At 27.1% G+C, this 25,412-nt stretch overlaps 2 protein-coding genes across 2 annotated transcripts in view; one reads left to right on the forward strand and one right to left on the reverse strand.

Moving 5' to 3' along the window:
- LOC136083629 (uncharacterized) overlaps nt 1-19,063 on the reverse strand; it is a 40,520-nt gene extending 21,457 nt beyond the window's left edge. The window contains exon 1 of the mRNA XM_065803109.1: nt 18,107-19,063. The gene's annotated coding sequence lies outside the window, so the exon portion shown is untranslated. The remainder of the gene's footprint in view (nt 1-18,106) is intronic.
- A 2,616-nt stretch (nt 19,064-21,679) lies between these two features.
- The window catches only part of LOC136083628 (leucine-rich repeat serine/threonine-protein kinase 2-like), an 87,861-nt gene continuing 84,128 nt past the window's right edge, over nt 21,680-25,412 (forward strand). The window contains exons 1-3 of the mRNA XM_065803108.1: nt 21,680-22,278; nt 23,883-24,255; nt 24,644-25,292. Coding sequence (XP_065659180.1) covers nt 21,897-22,278; nt 23,883-24,255; nt 24,644-25,292 — 1,404 coding nt within the window. The 5' untranslated portion in view covers nt 21,680-21,896. The remainder of the gene's footprint in view (nt 22,279-23,882; nt 24,256-24,643; nt 25,293-25,412) is intronic.

Genomic DNA, 25,412 nt, shown 5'->3' on the forward strand with positions numbered 1-25,412 from the left:
TAACTTTGGTATTATTATTATTTTTAAGCACAACATTATCCAAGCTTTTCAAAAATATATAGATTTCATTTTTTTTTTTTTTTTGAAAGAAAAGTCAATAACCGTATCCAAGAGCAATTAAAAATCGATGAATAATTTCTTGCAAAAATACAACATTTTTTCATTTGTGTATAAATTTAAAACTATATGCACATATGTATAGATTTTATTTAAAAAAAATAATTTTATAGTATAGAGTTTAATTTGAAATAATAATTTTTTATCGTATATTTGCATGTTATTTATGTTTGAAACTAGCATAAAATAAAAGTTTTTTCTTCAATTTCAAATTCTTTCTTAACCTAAAGTCCGCATGCATGGAGTTGTTCGATATGATGTTATTAAATCCTAATATGCATATACTATTCAAAAAAAAAAAAATTCAGCTGCAGATATAATTATTTAAACCAACTTTAAAGCTCCCAAAATATACCTATTTTATGTTATCAAAAATACTAGTGTCCCTATTTTTGTTTTATTTCTATAAATACATGTTCAAAACATTTTTTTCATTCTTTATACAATCGTACTTGCTACCTTAATTGTTAAAAATAGTTTGAACATTCTTTTTTATTTTATTTTTATAAAATATTCCATATATTAAACTAAATGAAAATGCTTTAAAAAAATGCATATTTTAGTAAATCTAAGATCCATGTAAAACGCAAAGTCCACTATTAAAATATCATATTTATAGCACATTTTAAACATCTATTATCGCATAATAATTCCTAAAAAAATCAGCTGCAGATAATTAAAATAAAAGAACTGCAAACTATACCGTATTGACACTATGTTTGTAATGTTTTTATATCACATTTTTAATCATATCTTTGTTATTCCATATTGTACGTATACTTTTTGCATTATGGTTTTTAATTTAATGTATATATCTAATTGATTATTGAATTGAAAATTAGAATAGTAACTTTTCATGAAAAAAATAAACTCAGTTTATGACTAATTTTAGGAATTTTCGCAAGTGATTTTTATTATTCAAAAAAATTGATGAAAAACTTGTGAAAAATAACCGGAAATCATTACCTATAATTTTCAACTAAAATATTTAGTTTTGGCTTGATATAAAAATCTTTTGTGAAGAGGGGGAAGGGGGGGGGGGGGGTTGCGCGTTTCTCTTGACCCCCCTCCCTTGCTGCAGCCCATATAAATATATATATATATATATATATATATATATATATATATATATATATATATATATATATATATATAACACGTCGGGGATAGTGCAAATCCGCGAAACTAGCATTGGCTATTTGAATATTAATAATTTTAACAACAAATATCTATTGTTGACATTACAAAAAACATGAATAATACTCTTTATACTAAAATGAAACCAAAATCTGTTGAAATAAAAAAAAAATTTAATTTTAAACTTTTCCAGTAAAAAAAATGTACTGTAGATACGCGGTATTATCTAATGCTAGTTACGGGGTTTTGCGCTATCCCCGACGATATATATATATATATATATATATATATATATATATATATATATATATATATATATATATATATATATATATACACAGTGTTTTTTTGTTAAAATTTTTGTTAAGTGATTTTCTACTAATATATAATTGCTCTGTTCTTTTAAGAACAATGAGCACTCTATTGTGTAGAATACTTTTTAAAGTTGTTTAAATATATATATATATATCTATATATATATATATATATATATATATATATATATATATATATATATATATATATATATATATATATATATATATATATATATATATATATATATATATATATATATATATATAAATGCGATATATTATGAAACCGCAAGAAAAAAAATAAAAACTTTTTCTGAAATTCCTGACAAGGCCGCTTATGCGATATCTGAACAAAAAAAAAAATTTAAATCAAAAACTGTTTTTTTTTTATTACATTTATTTACAAATTTTTATTACAATATTTTTTTACAATTACAATATAAAAAAATGTTTTATTACATTACTTTTACATTATATATTACAATATTTTATTACAATAACAATATAAAAAAAAAAAAAGAATTACAATATCAAAAACTGCTGTCAGATTTGGATTCTGCATTATCAATTTAGCATAAAAACATCAAAATTTTAATTTAGGCCTAAGATCAAATTTTTCAGACCACTGTGTTCCGCCATAAATTACGCAACGCTAAATTTAATTAACAAAAAAAAAAAAAAAAAACGATCGAAAGTTTTCCCTCGCAGAGTCTTTAATTAAACCAAAATTAAAATAGCCTTCAAGTTCAATGAAAGGGATAAACTTTCTGCAAATAAAATTAATAAAGTGGTTAGGCGTCTAACTATCAAGTTTTTGCCCCTTTTGGTTTATGTTTAAATTAATTTCTTAAATCACTAAAACACTATTATTCCAACTATAATGCGTACGATTAATTATAATTAATATATATAGAAGTTAATTAATTATTACGATTAATTAATCGCTTATTAAATAGAAAAAATAAAAAAAAAGTCTCGCAATTTTCTTATACTTAATTGACTACAATAACCTCTTAATACTATTAAATTATATTCCCAACAAAAGAGAATTCCCAACGGGCATATATAAGTTGTTTGTTTAAAATTAAAAAGTATCAAAATGAAAAGATTAAGGGGGAAACTCCCCCTAAAATCATAAAAAAAAACAAAAAAATTGTTTGACCTTTTTTAGACATAAAAATTACCATAGATTTCATTTATGCAATTTGTTTTTGATAAAAATTATTCTAAAGTGCAGAAATTTTAGTTTTTTTAATGGTGAGTTGATGTTTCAATATATCAAAAGTGTAATTTTTTTGTCGTAACTTCAACAAAAAAAAAAAAAAAAAAAGCTGTTTTAAAATGCGTAACTTGAGTTAAGCACCAATTACTTCCATGCCAGAAGCAGAGCCACGATAATTTTATTTACAATAAAATTATCGTGGCTCGTAATCAAGAATTTTACCTGTGGCCATTGATATTGTTGTAATAACTCCATTTAATGAAGAAAACCCACTATGTTGCCAGCTACCATCAGCTGATAATGCAGTGTCAACAATATTTGAAGAAGATTGACAAATTTCTTTAACAGCATCAATTATTGTTTCTTTTGCGACAATTTTAGCACAATCAGAGACAGATTTATTTTGTTGTAATCATTTTTAATCATAGGTTCAGGAATGTTCATTAAAGATGTAAACTTTTCTAATCCTAAAATAACTTGACCACATGGTGCATTGAATAAACTATTCTATTATTTACATTCAAAATTTTTTCCCAGAATGTTTCTTTGAAGTATAAAATTTAGTTTTTTCACTGCAGTTAGAGCAGCAAATACTAAACATTGAGTTTCCTTTTTTTTTGAGGAAACATTCTGAAAGATTGAATTTTGATTGTAAACATTTTTTACAACATAGTTGATTAATTACACTATACAAAATTTCAATACCAACAGTTCAATAACCAACAGTTTTATTTTTATTATGCTGAGTTGTCTCAATTTTCTCAATTTTTATTGAGGATATCGATAAATTTAAAGAAGTTTTACAAGAAATATGGTCATTTTTATAACTAATAACAGGAGCAACTGATAAAGTTGAATCGATTGGCAAAGTTTTAGTGGATCTATTTAAATGAAATTTTCTGGATTTTTTACTTTGAGTACTTTGTTTGACTCTACATGATTTACCCATTGTTTAAAAAGTTTATTAAATAACAACAACAACAAAAAAAAATAGCTTGCAATTCTGATTAAAAACCTGTTGCTATGCGTGTTGCTAGGCAGATCAAATTTACCCAGTTAAAGGAATAGATTTATATCTCAAGAACTAAATCTTACTTGAAGAAATGGTTTTCAAATTCAAGTTCAGCGATAAATTTCGTGTCAGAATTACACAAAATATTTTTTTTTGATTTTTTAATGGTTTTTGAGGGGTCTTACTCATATTCTTATATCTATCTATGGAAACTAAGTTTTAGGCATATATATATATGAGTTGACAAAGTTATAATAGTTTTAGTTAAAAAAAACTTTATTTTGACCACAGTTTTATCAACAAATCCATATAACTAAAAATTGGTACTTAAAACGTCATACCTTTTTGTGGAATCGTTCGATTTTAATACTTTTTTCACTTTTAAAATATTCAATAGAAGCTCTTTCTAATGATAAATAACAACCTAGAATTCTAGAAAAGTTGGTGTATCTAAGTTTAAGATGCTTAATTAGTCTGTTAAATACTTAGTCTGGAACTAAAAAGTAAGGTTAGATATCTACACGTATTATTTCTCCTTAAGCTTTGCTTAATTTTTGTTGTCTTATGTATCGTAAGATTGGGTGGCTTTGGCCTTACGGGATGACTTTAACCGAAGCAAAATTTTTGTTTAAAAATGGTTTAAAATCGATACCTCAAGGTATGCCGGTTAATATTTAGTAGCAAATTGTGGGAAATTTATTATTTATCTAGTCTAACTTAGTTTACTTAACTCGAGTCTTTGTGATATTATTGTAAGTTGCACTTTAGAAAAAGCACCTAAAATCCGAATTTTTTTAGGTGTGTAAACTTTTACATCGATAGCAGTACCTCGAGAAGGTTTTTTATTGGAATATACACTGAATTAATTTTAAACCATTAGTGTTTGATTCTATCTTGTTTTGAAAGCTTAACAGTTTGTTACTTTTTTGCAATTGAGATTAAAAAAAAATAGGTTATCTTTGGCCCACTATATAGGGTGACATTGGCCCGGGCTAAAGTCACCCCATGTATTAGAGTAAACCTTTTTTAGTGATCATTTATAGATATTATGGTAGTTACTATGTTGGAATGAAAAACTTTGTAGTAGTAATGCAAAAGAAAATCAGTATAACAGTTTGTATTAGTAAATAGAGAAATTTGTTTAGTTCTTAGTTTAAATATGCCACAAAATTATAAGCCAAATCGTGGAAAAAGAAAATATGTTACTTATACTTTAGAAAAGTTAGACAATGCATTAAAAGATTTAAAGAATGGTTTAATTACTCAACGATCCAGGTAAAAAAAAAGTAATAACAAAGCGTGGATGTAAGTATCCTGAACGCATAATTAATTCTACAAAGACCTCGTTCTCTGTAATGTTTTGTGGCAATGCTAATGGTGAATTGCTACCACCTTATGTTGTTTACAAAGCTGAGTCGTTATGGAATACATGGATGGAACATGGGCCACCAAAAGCACGTTATAACAGATCAAAAAGTGTTTGGTTTGACTCAACATGTTTTTAGGACTGGTTTTTCTCTTTACTTCTACCAAGACATAAGAAGGCTCAAGGAAGAAGTGTCATTATAGGTGATAACCTATCTTCACATTTGAGTATTGCAGTACTGGATGCATGTCAAAGCAATAACATAGGATTTGTGGCATTACCAGCAAACTCTACACATCTCACGCAGCCGTTAGATGTTGCCTACTTTAGACCTATGAAGATTAACTGGCGCAAAATATTATGTGAATGGAAGGAGAAAAGAAAAGGAAGGAGAGTTGCTTCTCTTCCTAAAGATGAATTTTCTAGACTTTTAGACCGTTTAATTACCAACTTAAATGAACATGGGAATGATAACCTTAGAGCTGGTTTTCGCAAAACTGGAATTTTTCCATTAGACAAGTCTCAAGTGCTTTCACGACTACCATGTTGTAATGTAGGTTTAGACTCAACTACTGATTTAGTAAGCCAATCATTTTTAGATCATTTATGTAAGTCACTGGATGATCCCTCAGATGGTTCTAAAAAACCAAAGCGACGTAAAGTATGTGCTGTCCCAGGTAAAAGCTTATGTTCAACAGATATATCATCTTGTGTTATAAATGAAAATAATAGATTAAATTCAAATAATGTAGATACACCTATCAGTATTATAAATACAATTGAGACCAACGGCATTGACTTTGCTGGCCCAAGTACAAATACTGGAACTACTGAGACTTCTAGTCTAATTTTTGCGGATGTAAGTTTAGTCGTGGAAAGTCATACAGAATCTTTAGATCATTCAGCATTAGGCAAAAAGAACTTTCAAAATATTGATAAAACAAAAAATGTATGTAAAAAGGAGAAATTGTTAAATCTTGTAGAGAATTGTTATGTAATTGTTAAATGCAATGGAGAGTTAATTCCTGGAAAGGTTTGTTTATTTATTTTGAATTATTTATATTTAGCTAATCAATTAGTAAACTTTATAACTAATTATTTTAATAACTAATATTATTTAATGTAATAACTATTGAATAGTTTTAAAGTAACTTTCGAAATTTTTTTTTCTGCAGTTGAAAAAATTAAGAAAAAATGTAGCAGAAATTACTTTTATGAAAAAATGGACTTAACTGGAAATGGTCACTACCAGCAGTGCAACTTTTTTTCCCCCAGTCTGAAATAGTTGATTTTATTGAGGAACCAAAGAAAATTTCGAAAAGAGGAATTTATTCAGTTCCAGAACTTTTTCACTAAATTTTTTAAAACATTTATTTAGTCATTTTTGTTTACTTTATACCTAAACTGTTTTGTTTACTTGGTACCTACACTTGTTTAGTTTGTACCTATATTTTATTTATTGTATACAAGAACTTTGTTACTAAATCTTTTTTTGTCACTTTATTTTTGTAAATTTATTTTCTTTGCCTAAATATTGTTGTTTTTATTGTTGTTTTGCTTCCTTTAGTCCCTTTTTACAGGGTTGGGCCAAAGTCACCCTAACACACAGGGCGACTTTGGCCCACCATTTAAACTATCCAAAAGATACTTCAGGTAAATAATTTTTAAATGGAAGACAGATAGTTCTAACTGTCCTTTCTATGTACTTCTAATAGTACTTAGTGTTTGAGGAAATAACTTTTGTGGCTTTGATGCAATAGACATTTAGGTGCAAAATGGGCCAAAGCCACCCAATCTTACGGTAAGAGAAAAAAATAATTTTTCTCTTGGTCTATTTTCTTTTATCACATTTTAATTACATTCTATACGTTTTGAAGTAGGTACAAAAACAAGTTTCTTTTGCGCCAATGTTTTTAAAACTTAAACATTTTTTATCTTATTTTAAACTTTTAAATAATTTGCTTTTAAAAATTTCTACATTAGAGGGCAATGTCGAAATTGCCCTCTAATGTAGAAATTTTTTTTACCAGGTTTTCCTACTTTTGATATATATTTTGCAATTTTTTTGGGGTAAATGTTTATTAAATCTTAAATGTAAACATTTTAAGATTTAATAAACATTTATATTCAATCAAACTTATTTGATGAGAAAATTTACTGTTTTATTAAAAAAATAAATTTATAAACTTTGAAATTTTTGGGCATTCACTAAAATATTATTTATGTTATGCTTGCAGTTTTAAATTTACTTTCCAGACCACAAACCACATCAAATTAGAGGTTAACTAAATTAGGATTTAACTTTTACATATATATATATATATATATATATATATATATATATATATATATATATATATATATATATATATATATATATATATATATATATATATATGTATATATATATATATATATATATATATATATATATATATATATATACAATTTAGAATTTATCAAATGTATATATATATATATATATATATATATATATATATATATATATATATATATATATATATATATATATATATATATATATACAATTTAGAATTTATCAAATGTATATATATATATATATAAATTTTTTTTTTTTTCTTTTTTTTTTCCAAAACATAGATGAAACTTTTAAATGTTCTTCTCCTTTTTAAGGATCTCAGCTATTTTAACTTACCAACTTTCACAACAATATGACTTTCTCAACTGTTAGAAATGATTTTGATATTTGAACCTCAAAATCCGATGTTTAACTATAGAATCATAAACTAAGAGCTAAGTTGAATTCAAAAACATTTTCATGTTTCTATAGCAAAGAAATGCAATATTTTATGGTAAGTTTTGATCAAAAGTTCTTTATTTTGATAAAAAATACGAAAGTTTTTATAAATTATTTATTTGTGGTTGTTTATTTATTCTTTTTTATAATGTGTGTAAATAGTATAATTATTTTCATTATTTTATAGTATTATTTATTTATGATGGTATTTTTGTTTATGTCATTACTTTTTTCCAAGTTGCTATGTATTTTTTACACTCTCTAATTCGCTCCTAATAAGGCTGCAAACAAACAGGTTTAAGTTGGGAGTTACTAAAAAATAAAGAATAGGATTAAATGGCAAGAAAATGGTTGACAGAAGACTTTAAAAGTTGAAGATTGTATGAGTTAACAAAAGAAGATGTTGAGAGAGAGTCCTTAAGCTTTGGTGAGCAAAAAAATAGTTGATTCCTCGACAAATAGAGTCACTTAGATGAAAGATTTTCAGGAAAATCATTAATTTAGATTAAAAAAGTACAGGATATATTATCTTCCTGTAGTTATTGGAAATGAAGAGGAGTGTTGGCTTTCAAAGATAAATAATACTGCGACCAGAAAGAAATGATTTAATAATCTCAAAAACGATCAGCATGTCACATTTTATCAAAAGCTTTGATATGTTTGCAAGTCAGCTATAGAACCAGACAATTGAAATCCATATTGATTGTCGGAGAGTAAGATATTAGATTTGAGTAAAAATCTTAGCTATTTGTTGGTTAAAAACTCAAAGAGCTAATAATAAAAAAGAAAACTTATTGAATGATAGTTGGATAATCTAGTGTTTTCTAGAGTTTGTAAAAAGTAGATCCACAGAAGCAATTTTCCGGCAGTCAGGAAAACAAGATTCTGCTGATTTCTTAAGTTTTGGTAACTTTAATAATTAACTGCTTTTACTATATCTTATATAAAAAAGGTAAGAAAGTTCTGGCTCCAAGTATTCACAAAATCTTTGCGTTGCGCATTAACAAAAGTTATCAAAAACTTTTCTCTATTTTTAGCATTAAAGTTATTCTAGATAGACAGCACTCTTCTTTATCCTACCATGAGATTTTATCTTTGAACCAAGAGCACCTACCTCTGAAATTTTCTGACCGCTTTATTAAAGTCATCCTCAAAGGGCGACATTCTTCTTTATTTCCAGTAACTTCTGGGTATCTCAGGGATCTATCCTTGGTCCTGTTTTATTATTACCTACATTAATGGTATTCCTGATTACCTTTCATCTAAAGTGGCTCTATTTGCCGATAACTTAACTTTATACGTCTTGATAAAAAGTCTTCTCTTTTCTATTGGTTGAAAACAAGTAGCGGATCTTGAATCTGATCTCATTTCTGTTTCAGGTTGAGGCTTGCAGTGACTTTTTATATTGAAGTATGGGTACCCTCTCTGATTCCTCTTCTTCACTGAGTCCTCTTCTTTCTTCCTGGATCATTGTTCACTTCTGAACGATGATCCAAGAAGATTTACCTCTACAAATCTCTTATTCACCTTATTAGAACTCTCTTCCATTTTCATGTTATTTAATCAACTTTTTAATTCATCTGTCAATCATTTTTTTGCTCTTTAACTCAATTCTTTGTTTTCTTGTAACTTCTCACTTAATAGTGGTTGGTTGCAGCCTTGCGTGAATCTGAACAAAAAAACATGTTTCATTGTTGCAGTGTTTCTTTATATTTTCTTGAAACACTAATATGGTGCTCAAATAAGTTCTCGACGTTTCAGCACTGGTTTTTTTATGCAAAACTTTGAAGACATTTTTTTCTCTTTAAAAATAAGCAATTTAAAGTTCTCTTTCATTGTTGTGTTTTCTTGATTCATAAAAGATTTTAAGCAATTCTTCTTGTTAACTGTTTTTTTGCTTCCTAATCATTTTCCTCACTTTTGTAATAATTCTTTATTAAGATGATGTATGATTACCATATAGTATTATTTTTTTTACTTGCTGTTGACACGAGAGAATATTTAATGGGTACTTTTCTTTTTTTGTGTGTCGATTTAAAAAATAAACTTTTAAATAAGTGCTGTGAAATATACCTTTCTAAGTATTTAATCCTAATTGACCTATTTGTCAGGGAGGGCTAGCTAGTTTTATTTCGTCATGATGCAAACATTTTACAATGTTATTCTCAAGTTCTAATAAATATATATAATAACAATATAACTGGGGCAAGTAAAAGACAAAGTGTCTTTTCATCAAAACTCTTTGTGAGATGGAGAAAAATAAATTTTTACAAGTTATAATATTATACAAAAGAGTGAAATTAAAAAGTTTGAAAAAAAAATATGTATGTATATATATATACATATATATACATACATATATTCATATATATATATATATATATATATATATATATATATATATATATATATATATATATATATATATATATATATACATACATATACATATATATATATATATATATACATATATATACAGTCGTGTGACAATTTATTATGGCCACCTATGACTTTTGATCATTTTGAAGTTTAATCTAATTTTTTTCATATGAAGAGTAAAAATTCACTATTGAAATTTGATCTTTTGTTTAAAATAAAGTTTTAACTCATAAAATCAGTGCTTTTTTTTTTCTACTGGCAACACTGTCTTTTTTGACAGCCATTTTGTATGATGTCATCTTAATTTTAATCTTTTTGCTGTACACTTGTTAAGTTTTATTACCAGAGTTTGGAATTCGCTTATTACGTTATCGTCAAAATATTTATTAAAATCAGTAAAAATATTGTTTCTTGGATATTTCTTTTTATTTTAAAGTAAAAATAATTGTATTTGATTTGATATTTTTAAAGTTATGAGTACCAAAGCAAATTCTTAACTGCAGTACTGAAATGTGATATCTAATTTTAGTTATGGGGAAAAAAAGGACTTGTTACCACAAAAAATTGCTGAAATCAGGGCACTTTTAATAAATACTACTCTTTCTCAAATAAGAAATTGCCAGAAAATGCGGCATTTCCCGGGTTTCTGTACAAAATATACACAAAAAAATGGCTAATACGGAGAACTTGATGCCAAAGAGGGTTGGTAAATGTGGAAAGAAGAGAATCCTAACACCACACGGGAAAATAACACTTACCAAGATTGTTCTAGAAAATAGACAGGCCACCAACAATAAAATAACTAATAAGCTGGACCAATCTGGAGTCAAAATGCCAAAGAGAACTGTTCAACGTTGCCTACACGATCTTGGTTACATTTAACGACGCCCAGCTAAGAAGCTTAAACTGACACCAAAAATGATGCAAAAAAGGCTTGAGTGGGCAAAAAAGTATAGGAATTTAACAGAAGATGATTGGAAATTGGTAAAACTAATTTAGATGTATTTAAAATATCCACTTTATTACACCAAACTTTAAATATTCACTTAACAATCCTTGTATAATATTTTAAGGTATGCTTTAGCAACGAGAGTACTTTCCAAGTTTTAACAAAAAAGGCTCAATATGTAAAAAGAAAAAAAGGGGAAAAATACTTATTGGACTGCATCATTCAAACTGTTCAACACCTCACCTCTGTGATGATCTGGTCAGTGATATGTGGAAGGTGAATGGGAAGGCTCTATATTGTAGAGGGAATAATGAATCAGTTACAATATAAAAAAGTCCTGGAACAAAGATTGTTGCCACAATTGGCAGAATGGTTTAGTCCAGGTGAAAAAAAAACCTTCATGCAGGATGGGGCACCATGTCACACAGCTAAATCAGTTAAAAAATATCTATCAGATCAACATATTCTATTACTTGATTGGCCAGGAAACTCTCCTGACCTAAATCCTATAGAAAATGTTTGGGCGCTCCTAAAGAAGCAAATATCTAAAGAAAATATTACAAATAAAGTGTATTTAATAGAAAGAATTATTCACCATTGGAACCATAATAAAGAATTGAAGGAAATGGCTGAAAAATGCCAAAAAGGGTTCTTGCAATTATAGAGGCAAAAGGAGGAATCACCAAGTATTGATCTTGAATATATTTGTAGTAATTTTTGAATAATAGAATTTATTAACAATTTGTTAAATGTTTTTTATTTTTCAAAAAAATACCCATTTCTTAAATAAAAATTACTTTTGAGTACATAAATCACAAAAAAATATTAAAATAATAGACTTTAAAACTTGTGAATGTAAAAAATTGTGGGTGGCCATAATAAATTGTCACACGACTGTATATATATATATATATATATATATATATATATATATATATATATATATATATATATATATATATATATATATATATATATATATATATATACATATATATATATATATATATATATATATATATATATATATATATATACATATATATATATATATATATATATATATATATATATATATATATATATATATATATATATATATATATATATATATATATATATATATATATATATATATATAGGGGAGAACGGGGTGAGATGGGACAAAAAAATTTGCTTGCGTGCTGCGCTTTAAATTTTCCACAAAAACCATACAAATTGGTTTAAAACTTTAGTCCAATGAATTGTCATCTTAAATTATTGCAAAACCCATTATTTAACCATCAAACTAAGTTCAAAGGCTTGGTTTTTTAAAGTGACACTGTTTGTCCCATGTCACCCCATGTTGGGGTGAAATGGGACAATGGTTGGGGTGAAATGGGACAAAAATAGAAACAAATAATTTTAAGCATTATTTTATTGTTTATTCTACTCCTTATAAAACATAACAATACACAAAACTTATTTATATTTAACAAAAATAAAATACCATTCTAAATGCATTTGTAACTTTGTTCAACAGGTTGCTTGATGTTTAAATTGATTCAAAATTATGTTGATGTCTGAGGGGGTATTTTTTTTTCTTTTTCTTATCTTTATCTTCTGATAAACTTTTAACTAGTTCATTTTTTGTTGGTGTGTCAGTCAATACCAGAGACCTAGAACATTTTCTTTTTGCACTTTTTCTCTTTGCCACCCTTTCACCCGCTTTTGGAAATGGCCTTATATCTTCTGCTGTCCAATGGTAGGCAGAAGTGCTGATTTGCTGTTTCTTTTCATTAATAACTTCAGATACAATTCACAGTGATGTGGGGATTGTTTGCTTGTCGGAATTGTCATTTGCTGGAATTGGTCGATCAGATACATAAGAACATAAAAAGTCGACATCACTGAAAACATATGGATCGTACGGGAAAATGCTAGCTGCTTTAAAACCATTTTGAATGTTTTGGGAAGTAAAGGCTCTCGTATAAGCTATGCCTAAACTTTCAGAAATGTCATATATTGTCATAGGAGTATTTGGATGTGCCTTTAACCATGAATCACATGCTGAATTGTAAAATTTCTTTAATGGCCCAAATACTGATCTGTCAAGTGGTTGGAGTTTGTTGCTGCAATGGGATGGCAATGTCAAGAGCAAAACATTGCTTTCCTTAGCTTTATCCATCAGTTCAATCGATATATGAGTTTTGTGGTTGTCCATTATTAAAAGTAATGGATGATCCTTGCTAGGATGTCCATACTCCACAAAATGATCAAACCATTTCAAAAAAATTTCTGTATTTATGCACCTTTCAGCATATGGCTACGAAAGTGGACACGAGGAAATATCAAAAACGGTGGAATAAAATTTCCAAGGGCATTAATGCAACCCATTATTGTAACTAGGGTTCCCCTTTCAGCAGAAGTTACCTGCCCTACTTGCTTTACTTCTTTTTTCAGCAATTACTTTCACTAGCTTTTGAACAGTTGTCAGACCTGTTTCATCAATATTGTAAATGCAATCAGCAGAAAAGTTATAGCGCTTCTGCACACTGTCAAGGTTTTTGAAGAAAGTATCTACATTTGTGCTTTTGAAACTAGTTGTTCGATTAAGGCTGGTAGCTTCTGGTGTACGAATAGATAATTTTGTACGATTTAAGAATAAATAAAACCATTCAGTTTCAGCTGTTTTACTCTTTTTCCAGTTTTCTGGTATTTTAATGTCATTTTTAATTGCATATTGATATGCAAGTTGCTTTGTTTCTCTAACATCAAGTCCATAATGCATATTAGATGCTTGACGAAGATATATTGAAAGTTCATCTTCTTGTGTCTTATTAAAAATATATTTATGTTGTTCATCAAAGTATAAGTTACTGTAAGAAGTTTCTTTATTAACCTTTATTTTCCGCTGTAAACTTGATTTTGAAATTGTATACTCTTGTGCAGCTGCTCGTAGTGATAAACTGTCAGATTCGACAGCCACCACAGCAGCTTTTATTGTATGAGCATCAGGATTTAACCGACTTGTCACTCGTTTGTACTTTCTTGGCATCTGAAAAATTATTACTCATATTACTCACTCCATTATTAAAAAAAATTATGCTCTTTTTAATTGCATTAATTAAAATCCAGATTAGGCTATAAATTTTAAATTTATTTTAATGAAAATAAAATAGCATCACAACCCTATAAAACTTATAATGTGATTTAATTTGATAAGGCTTATAGTAAAGAACTTTATTTAAACTGAATTTAAAATACAAAAATGATTGGCATTAAAACGATACTTACTGTGAAAGATGTCTTCAGGACAAAGTAACAAAGAAATATAATATAATTATTATTATTTTCTTTGATAAAAAACACTACTATAAAGTAAACATTGAAATCTTATCATAAAAATTTTTGTTTGGTGATTTTCTACTAATTTATATACATATACATATATATATATATATATATATATATATATATATATATATATATATATATATATATATATATATATATATATATATATAAATATATATATATATATATATATATATATATATATATATATATATATATATATATATATATATATATATATATATATATATATAACGGGTGATGCGGAAGTTATCGGACAAATCCTAATTTCATTATTTCAGCATAATAATTAGTTTTTGTGGTTTTATGCGTAGGCATAAACGTTCTATAAAATATAAACTTTATTATTTGAAACACAATTATTTAAAATGAGGTTAAATGCAACTAAACGAGAATCTTTTCGAAAGCGACTCAAAATATATATTTAAAAAAAAAAAAAATCGTAAATGATTTTGAAAAGGAAGGATTTGCTCGAAGTACAATATATGATAACCTAAAAAGACTTGAAACTGTCCAATCATTTTCTGATAGAAAGCACCCTGGTCGTCCGACATCCTGGACTAGAGAAAAGAAAGCCGAATTAACTAGACTTGTCAACAGTCGAAAAGAAGTCAGTCAGAGAAAAATAGGTATTAAATTCGGTGTAAATCAATCGACAATTGGTCTTCAGTTAAAAAAAATGAATATTAAATATAGAAAACGTAAAAAGACTCCAAAATACACTATAGAACAACAAATAAAGGCAAAGAAAAGAAGCATGAAACTAGTTAACCAACTCTATAACACAAATTCGCTTCTAGTCATCGGTGACGAAAAATACTTTTGTTTTGCAGGGGACAACATGTCTGGAAATTCTGGATACTACACAAACAACAAAAAGACATGCCCAGAAAGTGTTCGTTTTATAGGAAAAGAGAAATTTCCAAAAAAATTATTAATGTGGATAGCCATATCTGACAGTGGTATGTCCAAGCCATTGTTTCGCACTTCTAAGGCTGTAGCGATCAATTCATCAATCTATATTAATGAATGTTTAGAAAAACGACTTCTTCCATTTATTCACAAGTATCATGGAGACTTTAACTATTTATTTTGGCCAGATTTAGCAAGTTCTCATTATTCTAAAGATTCTCTAAATTGGATGGACCAATATGTCTATTACGTTGATAAAGAATCCAATCCCCAAATGTGCCTTAAGCACAACCAATTGAAAATTTTTGGGGACATTTGGCACAGAAGGTTTACAAGGGAGATTGGCAAGCTTCAACAGAGCAAGTTTTGATTGATCGCATTAAACTAAAACTACAAGAAACTGATTTAAACTTTTTAAAGGCGTCAGAGCAAAATTGAGATCAATTGCAGATGGCGGTGTTTTTTCATATAAAAAATAATATATTTTTATTAAAAAATAAATGCTTTATTTAAAAAAAAATAATAGTAGTTTGTTTTTTTATTTATAAATAAGTTATTGACGTTTTTATTTTGTCCGATAACTTCCGCATCACCCGTTATATATATATATATATATATATATATATATATATATATATATATATATATATATATATATATATATATATATATATATATATATTTGTGCAATTTCTAAAGCAACAATGAAATTGGTCCACCCAAAAAGTCTCCGATGTTTTTTTTTTTGGCTACGGACTGCAAAAGTCTCAAACAAAACTCAGCTGTTGCACGGATCAAAATTCGTTTCTATAGAGTGTATTTGATTATTATTATTATTTCATTTATTTAACACCTAATGTAATTTACAAGGTCAAAAGAAAATAAGAAAGCTATTTCTCGTGAATTTCACTTTAGAATTTTTTCCTCTTTGTTCTTTTGCATTCCAGCAATCCATTGCATACTTCAAAGTTTGTTCAACTTCGGAGGAAATTTTACTTTTAGATAGTGCTATTTTAACCCTCTTTTTATTTTGAATTAAATTTTGATAATTTAACATCTGAAAATGGCATTGGTCCTGGATATCGCCAACAAACGAATGTTTAAAATAAAGTGTGTTTCTGCTGTGAAAAGTTTATGTCTGCAGTTGTTTTGTTATTAAGAAGATGAAGGAACAAATTTAATTTATTTTGTTAAATACTTTTTAAAATTTCCTGCATTTTGAATAGCAAATTTGTATAGTTCTTACTGTGTTTCGAAACATTTAAAAGCGATTTTAGCGCACTTCTTCCAATTACATCTAGCTTTTTCATCAAAACAGAATTATTTTCACATAGCTCCATACCATAAGTTAAGGTAGGGACTGCCAACACTTTATATATATATAGGAAATAAAACTTGGGTGAGCAAACCGAGTTCCAGATTGAATAAGAGTTTGAAAAACAGCTCTAAAGTTTGAGATTTTTTCATCAACATTTTTATAACTGAGTGAAGCAAAAATAGAATGTTTAGTATCCCATGTGAATCTTAGATGTCTAAGTTTATTCTGAAGATTTTTTTTATTACTAGAAATCGTTATCGTATTGGTTTGTATTTGTGCTTTACCTGAAATCATGAACTCAGTTTTTTCGGCATTTATTTTAATACAATTTAAATTACTGTAAATACCGCATGTTTTTATCAGCTTTTTGAGACCAGAGTGGGTAGAGCTTAAAAGTATGATATCATTCACACTTTACTGGTATGGTAGCATTACCACACCAGTAAAGTTATCGTATATAGACGTGTCAACGATACCTTGATTTTTAATAGATTCAAGAAGACTTTCAGACACACTAACTGAGTTCTCTAGTTTATGTTCTTTTTGATTACCTTTTACTACTCACTTTTAATGGAAACTATAACTCTAATTCTTTGCTTATATTTAAAAAAATGTATGCACAACCTATTTCTTATCCACTCGTGTATGGATAATTATTCTCATTATTAGACTGATTCTTCTAATAATACCCTTTATCTTTCAGACTTATTTGAAAACCGCATTGAAAATGTAGTTAGATCAAACCAAGCTCCTAATCTTTAGCCTTAATAGCCTCAAAGACGTTAAGTCTATTACTCTTATCTACAAATACTATCATGTTTGATGCTTAGGAGAGCTACTATCTCTTGTTCAGTCAAAAAAAACTTGAGACCACCTAACTCATCATTTTGCAAAGTCGCATCTTTTTATTGTAACTGTTCTTTCACTGTTAAACACAAACATAAGACACAAAAAAAATGTATAAAGTATGCAGTTGAAAACAAATAACATTATGGAAAACTGTCTTAGCCACACAGGTGTGTAATAATGGACAAAATTTAAATCTAAATAACATATTATAAAAATTATTTTTTTTTACTATTTAAAAATATTAAAAATTTTAAAAATATAATAAAAAAAAGTTTTTTTTTTTACTATTTTATCCATTATTACACACAGGTGTGTAATAATGGACAAAATGGTATTATTACTCTAAAACAGGGTAAAGTAATATTCAAAAATAAAAATGTGCAAGTTACTTCTGTAAGTGTTACTCCATCAGGAAAAGAGAGCTCCACATTTTATCTAAAAAGTGTATTAAAAGTGGAAATATTATGGTGGACTAACTTGGCAGTCACTAAAATGACAGAGCACCAGAGGTTTAAACAGAACACAAACAAACATAAAGTAACTAAAAGCTGAGTCAACACCATGTCATAAATATAAACAGAACACAAACATAAATATAGTAACTTATGAGTGAGTCAATATTGCGCCAGAGGTTTAAACAGAACACAAACAATAATACAGTAACTTACGGGTAAGTCAATATTGCGCCAGAAGTTTGAACAGAACGCAAACAATTATACAGTAACTTACGCGTAAGTCAATATTGCGTCAGAGATTTAAACAGAACACAAACAAACATATAGTAACTTACGGGTGAGTCAACATCACGTCAGAGGTTTCCACACGACACAAACATAGGCACAGTAACTTATGGGTGAGTCAATATTGCGTTTGAGGTTTAAACAGAACATAAACATACATTCAGTAGCTTATGCATGAGTCAATGGTTTAAACAAAACACAAACAAACATACAGTAACTTACGGGTGAGTCAACACCGCGCCAGAGGTTTAAACAGAACACAAACATACATGCAGTAACTTACGGGTAAGTCAATATTGCGCTTGAGGTTTAAACAGAATACAAACACACATACAGTAACTAACGGGTGAGTCAATATTGCGCTTGAGGTTTAAACAGAACATAAACATACATAAAGTAACTTACGGGTGAACACAAATAAACTTACAGTAATTTTTGGGTGAGCCAACAGCGCCAGAGGTTTAAACAGAACACAAACATACATATATTAACTTACCAATGAATTTGACATTACTTTATATACTTGGTTTTTCCTTCATTTTATTTTTATAGTTCATCAATAATTAATAATTGTGAGCTGTGGGGCAGTTACCAGATAAAGCTGACCTAAAAATGAATTTATAAAAAGCATCCAGAAATTTTTCTTTGTTTGTATTGAGTCTATTAATAAATCTACAAACTCAGTTAAACATGAATTATTAAGACAATTTGCAGTTTCTTTCCAAGCTTGCATTTAAATTCCAGACTCATTCTGTTATTAACAACATGATTAGGGGGTTGCCACAAATATTATCATAAATAAGCATTTTAAAAACCAATCTATAATATGTGAAAAAACATATTCTACAAAAATATAAGGTAGTTAGTAGTTGTGTTTAACAATATATATTTAAAAATAGGAAAAGCATATTTTAGATAATGAAAGTCTATTAGATTCAATTTTTCTTTTATTTAAAACAAATAATTTCTACAGTTGTTTCTAAAATTTTATTTTTTAATAATAATATTCTAACCTCTGATTAAATAATGATATCATAACCTCTGATTAAATAACATAAAGAAAATAATGCTGTGTAAACAGTTTATAACTTACTAAATAAGTACAGATTTATCAAATTTCGCATTTTTGATAAAGTTTGTTTCTCCATTAATAAATTTTTTTTGAGATAAGAACGAATGAAAATTGTTAAGCATTTTGATTGATTTTTGATTTATGACTAATTTTTCATTCATGTTAGTGAACACAATTCTTTTTCTTTTTACAAGCTAAACAAATCCATGACTTTTCAGCATTTATTTAATTGAATATCTCATCAGATACATTTTCACATTTTTTATGGTACCATTCGCTGCACTTATCACACTGTAACATATAAAGATTGGTATTTTTTGCATGATACCATACCCAATTTGAACGGCATGAGCAAGAAATTTCTAACGTGATTAATTTTTCTTCATTAAAACATGATTTTGATTGGCTAACTGGAAAGGCAGAAAAATGTTATTTTTTAATGTATTCAATAAAATGTTCTCTAATCTAATTTTGTCTTTGTCTAGAGACAAAGCTCCAATATCAAATTTTTGAAGTATGTTTAATGCATTAGCAATTGCAAAAACGCCACAATCCACACCATTAGTTTGCGGTTGACATTTGTCTACATGGATTGTTAAGATTTTTCCTTTTGTTTTATATATATTGCATATTTGTTGCTTAACATGATTCTTCACTTGGCCATGGAAAAGACTGTCATAGAAGAAAATTGCGTCCACTGGACAATTAACATTAGAAATAGTAATCCAATGATATTGTCCAGTATATTATACTTAAAAAAAATCATTCTTTTCCTCACAAAACATATATTCTTTACCTAAAATCTATCTTGAAACCCAATTTCATATGAAACTGATTCAAATGAATTTTTTGGGCAGCATTGATATTTACATCTGTCAGCATATCATTGTTCTCAATAGCATCAATTTCAGTTTGTGATAACACAGGCAGGCTGTTGTCAAACATAATCTATTCAATACTTTCTTCTGTATTATCTTGCTGAAGAATTATATTTTCACTTGCATCTGTGTGTTCAGACTTAACTAGTACTTTATGATTTTTATTTGATTCAATTTTTAAACTGCTTGAGGCCCTCAACTTTTCTGCACTAACTCCATGCCTCCCCAAATATAATGCAACCTTCTTTCTTAAGGGAATGCTTAATGCTTGTAACTGACGCTTATTTTTTTGAACAGACTGCAAATGAATACCTTGTTCATTCAGAATGCATTCTTCAAATGATTTTTAAACTTTTTTTAGAATATCAATTCCATTATCTAATTTCTCTTCATTTTCAATAAGGTATGATTCATTAATTAACTGCTTAGCTAGATCTCGAAACAAGGATGCCTTAGTGTTTAACCACGTTTTTTGTTTGGGAAGTGATTCCAATGTTTCTATGCTACAATCTACTTCTCTGTCTTCTTTGTTGTTTGTAATACACAGTTCATTTTGAGGCAATAAAGGTTTTCTTCCAAAAAAAATATCTTTATCCAAGTTCAAAAACGGTGAGTAAATGTATAATTAAGATAAATTGTACCAAGACCATGAAGGAAATTTATTAAAAACTGCAATGAAATGCTTACAAAGATACCCAGTTCTTTTTTAAGTTAGTTATGTATAAATTAACTTATTAATATCACAAAAAAACAACGTTAGCCATATCTTAGCAACTGACAAAACTTTTCTTACCTATATTACCAAAATTTTTGTCAGCAGAATAGCATGAAAATTTTAACACAGTTTCTGTTTCATAGTTTTGAATCAAAGCGTGTATTTCCTCGTATGATTCTGCACATATCCACTTTTCCGCAAAAAATATCATACCAATAATAACTTTAATAGTTCAAAATAGTAAAAATAATATAGAAGTATCAAATTTGGAAAAATTACAAATGTACAAAATACATAAAGTTATATAATAAATATCATAAATTATATAATACCATAAAATTATCAAACTACTATTAATAAGACTTGAATCTTCTAACAAACTTAAACTCTTATCGTCTCCCGATATCTTATCATATGAAAAAGAAATTTTATCCATTTTGCAGTTATTATTTTCTACTTAATCCTTTAAGTTAATATAATCCTTTCGGCTACATAGAACAAACAACAAAGCATAGCTAAAATTATTTATAAATTTAATTTTATCAAATAAAATAATTATTCATGTAAAAAATAATTATGCGGAATAGACTTAGGAGTTTTGCGGACTCTAAGACACCACCTGACTTTGCGGTATGGAAACATGCACCAACGTATGGAAACATGCACCAACCTTAAATAAGTTTTCAATAATAATAACATAAAAAATAAAGTAAAAGTTTATATAAACAAAGTTTTATTATGCTGTAAGCCTTGTTTTTGTGAATTTAAATCAAAATGACTACCACTAGGCTGCATAAAGCATGCAGAAATGGGAAACTGGAAGAGATAAAAATGCTTCTTCAAGATGAGAATTGGTTTTTATCAATTAATAGTAAAGTTGGAACTTTTGGATATACACCGCTGCATGAAGCAGTTTATGCTCGAAAACATGACGTGGTTAAGTTGTTGCTTGATTTGGGTGCAGATGTGAATTCAAGATCAGATAAAAATTATACTGCACTCCATATTGCTGCATCTCTTGATGCAAGGGACTGCATTGAAGTACTACTTGAATATAATGCTAACACAAGCTTAATTGATGATTTTAATAAAACTCCATACGAAACAGCTAAACAAAACAATCGTGGTTTTTCAGGTTGTCTTATTTTCAGTGCAGGTAGTCAACTCCTTTCTTTCTTAAATTAGTAAAACCAAAATAATGCAAACTTAAAAGTAGAATCGTAGTTATTAAAATTAAGTATACTTATGGCTTTGAGTCATATATATAACTTAATACTTGTTAAAAGAGTGTCACCTAAGTTTACAGAAAAAAATTAAATAAGTTCAAAAAATACATAAATAAGTAACTGAAAATTAGAAACTAGCGAAGCATATAAAACTATTAATAATTATTAGTATTAAATACTATATATATATATATATATATATATATATATATATATATATATATATATATATATATATATATATATATATATATATATATATATATATATATATATATATATATATATATATATATATATATATATATATATATATATATATAAAATCAATAAACTACTTTTGCTAAAAAAAAAAAAAGCAAAGTAAATAGAAAAAGTAGTAGATAGATTATCTGGACAGAATTAGTAAAAAAAGTTAGATACAAAAATAAGTTAAGTGTAAACAAAAAGCAAAAAAAGAACAGCACACAATACTTGAATGATTGAAAAGATAAGTTTAATAAGTTCTTTTTTTTAATTTTTTTATTATTGGTATTTTTTTTAAACAACTTTAACTTTGATAATATTATAAAAGTCTAGTTTATAAATAGCTTGATCATCGGTAGGAAATCAAATATTATTTATTTGAAATATTTATCAATATTTAGCAACAAAGCACCTTAAGAAAACTCAGTGATAATGCTTGTTAAGTATAACATTTAAGATAAAGCACACTGCATTATCAATCACAAATTAATACTGTCAAGTATTAGTGGTGCTGTCAAGTAGAAAAGTATTTAAAGAATATGCAAATGATGCAACAACAAAAAAAATGCAAGTTGCAAAGAGTGGAAAAAAAAAAAAAAATCAATTTTTATTTTATTAAATGATTATAATGAGATAATGGTTATAATGGTAAAATGGTTACAATGAGATATCCTATTTTTTTAATTTTGAATTTAAGATTGAAATTGAAATTATTGAAATCATCAGTTGAAAAACTACAAAAAGGTGTACTTCAAAAGTTATATTTAAAGATTATAAAAATGGAATAAAACAGCATAAAAATTTATCAGTTTAATCTTACATGTCACAGTAGTTTTTTTCAGAGTGTGCAAAAAAAAAAAAAAAAACAATCTACCACTGTATTGTTATAATTATTTAAAGTGATACTCTCTTATGTGCTATAGTTCTTATTCTCAGTTTTTTGACCTTAAAAAAACAGCTAAGTTATTTACATTTCTATGTTAAATTTAGTGTTAAGCTTTTCTAGAGAATTTTATAGTGATTGTGAAGCAGGTTGATTTTCTATCTTTAAGTTTAATAGTGGTTGTTTAACATTCAGATATCTATTTACTTTGCATAGATACATTTTGGTGCCTACTTTCTTTAAAATTTAATAGTAACATATGTTAATTCTTATATTGACAGTGTTAAAATGCGATGTTATGCTGTAAAGTTTATTTTGTGAAGAATTTAATACTAATTTAATTATGAATTTTTATATAAATGTTTTTTAATGATTGTATATCTTGATTTTTTGTATTTTCTATAGACGTGTTGAACAGCTTAAAGGAATGTCGAAATGAAGAGTTCTTAAATTATCTTAAAAATATAAAGCCTGAAGATGTTACTCAAGACTGTTTTGAAAAATGTTTAAAAGTTGCGATTGACCAAGATAACTGTACTGCAGTTGGGGAGTTGATGCTTCTTAAACCTTGCAATGTTAAAAGTTGTTTAAGTAATGCACTTAAAAAGCAGAACTGTTACAAAAGTACACTTTTACTGCTATTATGTTATGCTGTTGAAAAACACATTAATGTTGTTTTAAAATATATCTGCGAGACAAATTGTTCAGAGAATATAGAGTTAGACCATATTGAATGGTCTGATTTAAAAATTCCTACTAGTTTACTATATTTATTAAGGTAATTGTAATTTTAATGATTTTTATATATTTTTGTTTGAATAATCTAGCATGTATGCAGAATCTATTGTTTCATGTGTTTAGAGTCTAAAGTCTTACAAAAATATGAAAGCAAAAGTTTTAAATTAAAAAAAAATAATCAAAGATGTAACAAAGCTCATTTTTATTTAAATTCTGTTTTTATGGGATGACTATGTTTTTGTTTTTCATCTTTGGAAACAAAAAATATTTGATTTGTGGATTGATTGATGCAAATTTAAAACTTAAAAGCTAATGATTAAATGATTTTAGTCAGCATACATGATTGTTAAACACACTTTGTTGTAATTTAAGAATTTTTTATTTTTAATTTGAATTTTAGAGATGTAATGTTTTAATTTATTTTAAAGATCTTATATGATTGAAATCAAAGATTACTTTGTATACCCAATAAGAATTGGATGTAGCCCTTTGGTAAAAAATTATGAAGGTATTCAATTTATATTGTCGAACTTTTTTTGCGATAAAAAAAAACTGGTTGCTAATTGGGGAAATCTTTCACTACCCTGTTTCCATGAAGAATGGCAAAATGTATGCATGGTAATAAAGCTTAAAAATGTGATACTATCGTTTAACTGCATCGAAAGTATATCATCAAATAAGATTACTTTTTACTTAAAAAGTGTGCAAAGGTTGAATTTAAGTTCTAATAACTTAAAAGAGATCCCTCCGGATTTGCTTAGGCTTCCTATGTTACGTAATTTAAACTTATCATCAAACAAGTTAAAGCATCTCCCTAATGTTAAAGAATGGTCTCAATATTTTACAACATTATCTCTAGACAATAATTTATTAGAAAGTTTTCCAACAAATGCTGAACAAGCTCCCATAAAATACCTTTATATTTCAAATAATAAATTGGCATCTATACCTGAAGGTATATGCAACCTAAAATACCTAGAAACCTTGAAAATTTGTGGCAATGTTAATATCCATGTGCTACCTCTGAATATGGGGAAGTTGACGAAGCTTACTCAGCTAGATAAAACAGGATTGAAGGTAAATTTTATAATTTAAATTTGAAACTTGTTTGAAAATTTATAATAATTTTTTTTATACAAAAAAAAAATCTGATAATTTTTTTTTGTATGTTTTATTATTATTGTTGTTATTACTATA

The sequence above is a fragment of the Hydra vulgaris genome, chromosome 08, assembly GCF_038396675.1.
Source record: "Hydra vulgaris chromosome 08, alternate assembly HydraT2T_AEP".
Lineage (NCBI taxonomy): Eukaryota > Metazoa > Cnidaria > Hydrozoa > Anthoathecata > Hydridae > Hydra > Hydra vulgaris.